This window comes from Sebastes fasciatus, chromosome 10 (assembly GCF_043250625.1).
Source record: "Sebastes fasciatus isolate fSebFas1 chromosome 10, fSebFas1.pri, whole genome shotgun sequence".
NCBI classification, from domain to species: Eukaryota; Metazoa; Chordata; class Actinopteri; order Perciformes; family Sebastidae; genus Sebastes; species Sebastes fasciatus.
The window spans coordinates 11,656,395-11,665,824 of NC_133804.1; the positions used below are offsets into that span (position 1 = coordinate 11,656,395).

General features: G+C 41.6%; 1 protein-coding gene across 1 annotated transcript; it reads left to right on the forward strand.

The window, feature by feature from the left end:
* Positions 1–7,431: 7,431 nt before the first annotated feature.
* On the forward strand, positions 7,432–9,216 carry tmsb2 (thymosin beta 2). The gene is made up of 3 exons (XM_074648087.1): positions 7,432–7,572; positions 8,667–8,771; positions 9,038–9,216. Exons 2-3 carry the CDS (start codon positions 8,672–8,674, stop codon positions 9,073–9,075), a joined length of 138 nt encoding a protein of 45 aa, XP_074504188.1. The 5' UTR covers positions 7,432–7,572; positions 8,667–8,671; the 3' UTR covers positions 9,076–9,216.
* Positions 9,217–9,430: the final 214 nt, after the last annotated feature.

A 9,430-nucleotide genomic window follows, 5' to 3' on the forward strand; every position in this document is an offset into this window, starting at 1 on the left:
GATTGATCGCTTGCTTAATCCATCCAGGCCTTCAGTTACATGCCTAATGTATTGCATTTATCCCTGAGAGAAAGCAGAGGAAACACTAGAGGAGGAGATGAGGGAGGGATGTTGAAAGGGAGAAGATGATATTTACTTTGATGTGTTAAGTTTTGCAAACAAAGCTTAAGCTCACCCTATAGATATTCCAGGCAGAATGATGTAATACACGTACACACACAAACAAACATCGCTAACAACACCATGAACACACACTGACCATTATGGGCATCAAATTCAGCAGATTGCCATTACTCCCTGACACCTGATAAGGTGCATTACAAACGTGTTTTGTGTTTATAGCAGCACTCTAATCTTCCATCTATCTCTTCGTCTCTCTCGGCTCCTCATCCCTCATCTCCGTCTCCATCTCCTCTCCTCTCTCTGCTGTTTTCCTTCGTCCTTTTTTCATCTCTGTCACTGTCCTCCAGCTGGCTAGGTGAGATAACTCCTCCACACCGAGATACTCTCAGCACATTGGCCGGGTGATGGAACGCAGGGGCACCAATCAAACGCTGCATCATTAGTCGTGGAGATCTCGAGCCGAGGCATTGCTCTTATCTGGTCTTACTGATCCTGCACTGTTTCTAACTCCGTCCTACAACTCTCCTGAAACACACTCCAGTCTGGTGTGTCTGCACAATAGCTCCATTTTGTTAATTCCTCTTTGAACGTGGACTAATCAGATTTGTTCGAGAGATAACTCGCTTACAATGACTGGCAATGTAGAAAGATGATTTGCGTAAGGCCCTCTGCGTATCTGAGTCAGAGTTCCTTCGTTCTGTTGGTTTAAGGTTGATAAAAAGAAATGCCTGGCAGCATTAAATGTGTGTGAATGTGGTTGGTAAAATTACACGTCATTCATTGCCAGAACTTAATCTCATTTTCCATCAGCTTGGATGATGAGAAATAACTTCACCGGTGTGCTGTGTCTGTTCCTGTTAACATTTAATATGTCTGAGAGAACAGCTACTACTTTACCTAAGCTTCAGAGAACACAGCTGCAGCTGGCTAACCCATGAACCAGACCACAAGAACAACAACAAGGAGGGAAAAAGGATGCGTAGAAAGATGAGAGTGAATTGTTAACTGTAATGAAACAAGACAGAGAGTCCACGGACATGCCGCACTTAGGCACAGTGGTGCTTTAGCTAAGCGCTAATGAATGCGAATGTCAGCATGCCAATAAGCTCACAACGACAATGCTAACATGCTGAAACTTGGGTATCATTTTTAGATTTGCATATGGTATATGGTAAATGGACTTGCATTTATATAGCACTTTTCTAATCTTCCGACCACTCAAAGTGCTTTACACTACATGTCAGCATTCACCCATAAATACTCATTCACACACCGATGGCTATGCCTTCGGGAGCAATTTGGGGGTTAAGCATCTTGCTCAAGGACACATCGACATGTGGCCGGGGCAGAAACTTTCTGATTAGTGGACGACCTGCTCTACCCTCTGGGCCACAGCCGTCCCTATACTAGTATACTACTATTCTTTGGCTGGTGGGAATGGGCATGATTATCTCCAAGTGCCTATCCAAATTGCCTGGTAATTCATCCAATAGTTGTTGGGATATTTCACACAACAAGACTCGGCCCAAACCGAGTATATGGCGGAATCGTGTACGGTCAGTCTGTGAATTTGTGGCTAAATTGTTACATAAATAGTCAGTGGTCATGTCTATAATGTTAAATCCAGCAGTACATGTCCACCAGGTCCGTCGAGAACCCTAGGGGACGCGCTGCTCCACTCAACTGGCTATTCAAGTGGTGACGTACCCTCTCGTTGAACGCACCTGATTGGTCCCTGGTTTTCTGCTCGCCGCTTCAAACAGGAAACAACATGGCGGCCTGTTCGTAATCTTTCTGTTATTCCGTTTAAACAATCCAAATCTACTTCTGAAAACATTTTAAGTGACAAATAGGCTATGTCACTGCTGAATCTTGTTTCATTTTAGAACTAGATCACCTAGTTTCACAGTTTGGTCCAAGTTTTGTGAGCCGGACGCATCGCGCATAAAGGACTGTTCCCCGCCTCTTCTTTTTGAAAGAGCAACGGCCGATGAGGAAACTCCAACACTCGGCCGACCGGTCGTGTAACTTCAACACTCAGTCACTCAGTGACAGACTTTTGCGTCTGTAGGGTTGGCTCTCTGCGGTCCAGACAAAAAAAGCCACAACCTGCAAACCCCATGGGGGTGCTAGAGGAAAACTCACACCAAAGTTGTTGTGATTCATCCTCTGGGCAGGCACCATTATTATCGGTCCAACATTTTATGGCAATCCACCCAGTAGTTGTTGAGATTTCTCAATCGAAACCAAATTGGTGGTTCGACCAGTCTCTATGCCAAACTAGCTCTGTACAGAAAAATACAGATGATACCAACTAGGGCTGTATATTGGCAAGAATCTGGCAATACGATACATATCATGATACAGGGGTAATAATCCAATATATTGCAATGTATTGCAATATATTGCGATACTGTAAGCAAGGCGATATATTGGGAACACACATTTTAGAATAGGCAAAAATAACAAATTTGTACTGCTTGCAAAAAACTGCATGGTTTTTGCCCCCAAACTGTATGGGATTGTCATAAAGTGGGCATGTCTGTAAAGGGGAGACTCGTGGGTACCTATAGAACCCATTTTCATTCACATATCTTGAAGTCAGTGGTAAAGGGACCCCTTTGAAAATGGCCATGCCCACTTTTCCAGTGCCAAAAGATTTAGCGTAACTTTGAAGCGTTATTTAGCCTCCTTTTTCAACAAGCTAGTTAAAAACTGAGCCTGTTACAACCTCCAAAAGATTGAATAACGGCCGGGCCCGAATGCAGGCCGTCGTATTTTTAAGGAATAATAAAAAATCAATAGTGTTTTGGAGAATCAAAAACAGTATCACAAAACATAATATCGCGATACTCGTGCTTATGAATATTTTCTTACACCCCAATAGAGACTGCTTATATTGCATAACCCTGATGTTTACTTATTTACTAATTGTGTTACATTGAGGAGTGAATTCTATCTTTACTGACCTGTTACCTAAAATTAAAACAAACCAAAAAGGTCTGCTGTAAAAAATAAAAAATAACATTCTAACAAATCAATCGCAGAACTGCAGAACATGATGCACACTGCACGCTTATTTGCCATATTCATGCAAGTAAATGCTGCTTTCCTTGAAGCTTCACTGCTGAATTCACAATAATTTCTGGAACCTCCTCCTTCTCCCACTCATCTGAATCATCTCCTGTTCTCTCTAAGTGTCATGCTAAACCACTGAACTATCTGGCTTGAAACTGTACTCGCTATATATTAACACACGTAAGTGTAGAAGAAACTGTGTTTGGAAAAGCGTGAAGAGTTTTTTTATTTTAATCACATTAGTGACATTAGGATTCAAGCTGCTATACAAGGCTGTTATGCTGTTGAGAGCTGAGGGATGAGTGCACCCTGGTGGGCCCTCATAGACTGTTCAGCTCAGTGCCTGAACAGTTTTAAATAGTCCTGTGCTGCCATCCTGTGTCTACACCATATGTGAGCATGACTGTTAAGTGCACACTAACAAAGTCTTCCTATATATATTGAATATTGCTAATTAAAGTAGAGTAAGATAGATTAATATTCCAACATCTATCTATCTTCAGAAACATCTTCAAATGCACAGGGCTGCCATCTTCTGGCTGTTATTATACAACCTCAAAGTGTGTTCATTGCTGACACCCTCATTCATTTCTAGACATTGACAAACAGCGCTGAGACAGACTTGATCCCAGAAAAGGTTTACTGGTCTATTACCATCCACCAATAAGCAGCAGTCTGTCTGACTGTTCTGATAGGTCATCTGGCTGCTGCTAAGTCTGACCTTTGTCAGTGTGCATCTTGTCTGCAAGCTTCAAATATGATAACATTTCAAACAGAAAGGTTAACAAGAGGGCTCAGGCAAATATGGAGAAGGTCAAAGATCTCCTCCCCCCAAAACAGTATCCCACAGAAACAAACCACTCAATAGAAACATACGTCTGAAAGGCTGAATCATTGCAGGATTTGAAGAGCACTGACGTATAATTAGCTCCATGGGGCTATCACATAGGTTAGTCTGGATTATGAGATATTGTGCGTTGCTTTCAGGAAGCTTCATGTCGAGTGAAAGTGCAACAAGGCTGCATGTTATTATTATTAATTGTGTTTGAACGTGTGAAAGCTATTGTTAAAGGAAGCAGTTCCAGACTTCAGCCAGCAGGTGGTGATGCAGCCTCCCTACAGAGCACTCAGAGGTATGTACAGTATGACCTCATTGTGATCCAGTAAAACCCAAAGTTATCCGGTAATATGTTGTCACACATTAACACAGCGCTTACCAGCATACGCTTTCTCGGCTCACTGTATCATTTCAGAGAGGTTGAGGTCATGGTGACTCATCATCACTATGCTATTCTGAGAGAGATGCCCTCTCCGGCTGCATCAGGAGGCTGTAACCGAACCTCTGGCAAGATTAAGGAGAAAAGACCAGCAGGCTTCATGATGTCAGCAGAGGGCCATGAGCTCTGCACGTCATGGCTTTATTAGAGCCTGATGGAATCAAGAGCTGCTTGATCAGTCGCAAAATAAAGGATGTGACAAATCATGTCAAAACCATGTGTACAGATATGTAAATAACAGCTCTGATGAAGACTATAACCAGCTAAAAATGGGAATGAGAAAAGATAAGAAATATAATGTATGATTATGTGTAGGGCTAGCACTAAAAAAATATATAAAATATATATAAATATTTACATTTCAGAGGTTACATTAAAAACAGTCATTGAGGATTATGGTTATTTTATTGTATCATGTGTGTGTTCTATATATTTTCTAGGGCTGACAATCGATTAAAATATTTAATTGCAATTAATCGCATGATTGTCCATGATTAATCGTGATTAATGGCAAAATAATTGTACATTTTGTATCTGTTCAAAATACATCTTAAAGGAAGATTTGTAAAGTATTTAATACTCTTATCAACATGGGAGTGGGCAAACATGCTTGCTTTATGCAAATGTATGTATATATTTACTATTGGAAATCAATTAACAACACAAAACAATGACAAATGTTGTCCAGAAACCCTCACAGGTACTGCATTTAGCATAGAAAATAGGCTCAAATCATAACATGGCAAACTGCAGCCCAACAGGCAACAACAGCTGTCAGTGTGTCAGTGTGCTGACTTGACTATGACTTGCCCCAAACTGCATGTGATTATCATAAAGTGGGCATGTCTGTAAAGGGGAGACTCGTGGGTACCCATAGAACCCATTTACATTCACATATCTTGAGGTCAGAGGTCAAGGGGAATCCTTTGAAAATGGACATGCCAGTTTCTCCTTGCTAAAATTTTTCGTAAGTTTGGAACATTATTTAACTTCCTTTGCAACGAGCTATCTAATCTAGTTTCATATGAGGCCAGTATCTTCACTATCTTTAAATCTGAGCCCGGTACACCCTCCAAAAGATCGATATCACAAGTTGCGTTAATGCATTAAAGAAATTAGTGGCGTTAAAACAAATTTGCGTTAAAGCGTTATTATCGTTATTGTATTATATAACTTTGACAGCCCTAATATTTGTATTTTCATGTTGAGTTTTGTATATTTGTATAAAGGCCCTTCTAAGGATGGTCACTACAAACTAGCTTGGGCTATAAATGATGCGGCATGTGGCATTGGTCCATACTGTATACTGGCCCCTATAAATATAAATGTTAAATATATAAATAGGGTTTTCTACAGTGCTTTGCAAGGATGCAAGGATGGGTATGAACTGTCACTTTAATTCTATAAATAGTCATAACTTTGACACAATTTCAGCATGCAAATATAGAGCTGTAGAGTGCTCCAGGGACGACGAATTTTTGGAGGCCAACCAGGACGTTAGCATTGCCCGGGGTTCCCTTTGACAAAAAGCCAATGGGATTTTTACATTAGGTTTTGGATTACTTTAGAAAATAAACTCTGTGGCAAACAAATGTTTATAATACTTACACATTTTGTTCATTAAGATAATCTTCACAAATGAACACCACTTTTATGATTTTTGAAGTGTAAATACAATCGCCAGAAGTAAAAAGCTAACGTTAGGCCATAGATGAACTACACCACGATCTCATGAGCGTGAGTATACACAACAACGCTGTGAAGGTGGACGAGTCGGTGCGATGACGTTTAGTAGTCTCATTAGCCACTTGTTAGCAACCGCCTTTTGCAAGACATATAAAGGCTTCAAAATTCACGAGTGGAGTATTTATTGATGTATTTTATTACACAGCCTTGTTGAATAGTCGATTCTGATTGGTCAATCACGGCGTTCTACAGTCTGTTATTTCTTTATAGCAGACCGTTGCCTTATTATTGATTTCTTAAGTAAGTAGCCCTGTAATAAGCGGGATAATGTTAGGTGGTCATTTTTGTGAAATAAACCCTTTCAGGGAGATGCAAGACCCTGTCTCCCCCTGTCTGGGGGAGTGTTTATTTCAACAATGATGGGCTCGCTGTACATTATCCCTTACTTATGTCATAGAACAAAACGTTAAAATCTCTTCAGCTTGTGTTAACCACAGACCTTATTTCAGTCATCTAACTAAAAACCCATTGACCAATTGAGGAAGTGCTAAAACGCTTACTCATTTCCGGGTTTTAGTACTCATTTCTGTAGCATTTTATATGGGAACAGTAACAGTAACAGTAAATATCATGTCCCGTGAATCATTATGATTAGCTAGATTGAGTCTTATGGCAATTTTTATTGTATTATTATTTGTCTTTTGTGCTGTTATATATATTTTCTTGTTGAGTTTTGTGTATTTGTATAACAAACCATCTAGGGACGGGCATCGCAAACTGGCTTCAGCTATAAATGCTGCGGTATGTGGCACTGGTCCATGCTACATACTTCTCCCTATAAAAATAGTCATTAGATGACTTGCCGTCTTATAAATACTCATAACTCGGATGCATTCTCAGCATGTGATGAATATTATAGAAGTGAAGAAGTACAGTCACAGTACTTATAAATCTTCAAATAGACCATTATGATATGGAAATAGACAAAATGCTCTTCCCACCATCTCATGCGGTGCGTCTCTGGCCTACTCAGCAAAAACACTGTATTATACAATCTATATACACACAATATAATACCTAAATGGTTTATCGTAATCAATCTGAGATGAGCATTAACAGCACAGCTGTTTCCTATCAGTGGTTGGCTTCCTCTAGTCTTTTCCCTCGAGAACATTAATATTGATGACGAGGAGGAAGGCTGACCAAGCTCTCAGTCACTCTCTCTCTACCATCTCTCTCTCTCCCCCTCCCTCCCTCTTATACCCACACCCTGGATGCAGGCAGGCGTGCACCCACCGGCAGATTCACTCAGCTTCCGCATCGCTCTCCCTTCTCCATCTCTGTGTCTCTATCCCTCCCTACTCTCTCTACGCTGGTGGATTTTAGCCCACTGCTGTGTTGAACACCGGTAAGAACGAATCATCTCTCCTATCATTGTGTCTCTTAATGTCTCTGTGTCTGTGTATGTCTTTCTGGTTCTGTTTTACTAGAGTCAAACAAAGGATTGGGGTGTGGCTGGATGAGATGAGGCTGACTGCTGATGGCAGCTGTGGAATGATGTGAAAGAGGGATGTTGAGGATGATGATGATGATGATAAGGGAACAATAGAGCAAATGTTTGAATAATTAGGTTTACTGATGAATTGGAAAAAGGTGAGATTATGACTGCTGCTGTTATTATCAAGACATGGCAGGGCTGTATATAGACACCATTTGTAGCTAAAAGGTAATCGAGAAATTATTCAGTGTGCCTTCTTTCAAGAAAATTAAATATTTAGAATTCTGGCCGTGTGCCCAGCATGTCTATTTCTATGTCATACTGATTCTATTAGGCCTCATTCAAATTCAGACTAGTGAGAAAGATTTTACACTAGCTCGGTTTGCAAATGTCTGGCTTCGGGCTATAGTGGGCTTGTCACATTTCCACAGCAGTCTCTCTGACTGGTTGAAACAGGCGTGACTGGGCCAGACTGTGCAAGTAAGACAGATTAGTCAGACCTGCGGCTAGGTCAGGAATATGACTGCAGTGGAGCGTTGCCTGGATCCACGAGGCTGCAGGGGAGGATGCAGAGGCAGAGAGAGAGAGAGAGAGAGGGAGAGAGAGAGGATGCGGAGGAAGAGAACAAAGACCTCAGAGAGGGAAAAGCAAAGACAAAGGAACAGCTAGGTAAAAATAGGCACATGTTAGCTACATGGGCATTTTGGAGAGGAGAATATCAAGATGGAGCATGTGTGAGGCAGTCTCCACTCACAGGCATCCATGTGGACATGACTGAGCTGCACGTGTCGTAGCCACTCCCTTTTATGTGCAGTCTGTGACAACGATTATCTTCAATATCAGACAAAGCCCATAGACATCTCTAGTGATGAAAATATTGCTTTTACACTACAGAGTATATCTAATGAAAGAGACGCATGTCTATTATGTTATGCCGCATTATGATGGCTGACAGGAAAGGTCAAACCTGGTGTGCTCAGGTGTGTTTTTCTCATCTTTTACAGCCAAAATGTCTGACAAGCCCGACATGACTGAGATTGCCCGTTTCGACAAGACAAAGCTGAAGAAGACAGAGACGAAAGAAAAAAACCCTCTGCCCACCAAAGAGAGTGAGTTCCCCCCGGAGTGTGTGTGTGTTTCTAGGCAGCATTGAAAGCCTCGATCCCCCTGCAACAATTTTCCTGTCAGTAGCCACTCATCACTTCCACTGCTGTCAAAAAACGACACAGACTAGCAGAGCAGCAAAAAAAGAAAATGCTGCAACATCAGCACATCATCGACATACAGCAAATCTAAAAGCACCATCCTCTCACGTATCCACTGAAACACAAGCCTGCTGACCTAAACCATCTCCTTCTTTTTTTTCTTCCCCCAGCCATCGAGCAAGAGAGGAAAGGCGATGCCACACCTTGACTTCTGAGCACAAGAAGAAAAAGAAGCTGAGATGCCACAGCAAAAAAGCACTTTCTTTTGATCATCACAGTATTTCAATCTCTTACTTTGTCTTCAGAAAAAAGGGTGCTCTTGAGCTCCCTGGGGTTTGCCGTTAAGGGTATATGGCATCCCCACATGGGGGGCTCTCTTACCACGCGGGTGGAACAACTTTAGCCTGGGTGCCTGTCTTGCACTGTTAGCTCTATAGCTAGCAAACACGTCTCCAATATTGCCAAACTGGGGAGTGGTGTAGTGATGTAGCACAGAGAGATAGGCAGGCATCCAGGCTACAGGGGGGGTGAGGGGGTGGTTGGGTGTCTATACAGACATGGGA

Coding starts and splice junctions, on each gene's coding strand:
- tmsb2 (XM_074648087.1), top strand. CDS start 8,672: ATGTCTGACAAGCCCGACATGACTGAGATTGCCCGTTTCGACAAGACA. Junction 8,772..9,037: donor CCCTCTGCCCACCAAAGAGA/GTGAGTTCCCCC, acceptor TTCTTCCCCCAG/CCATCGAGCAAGAGAGGAAA.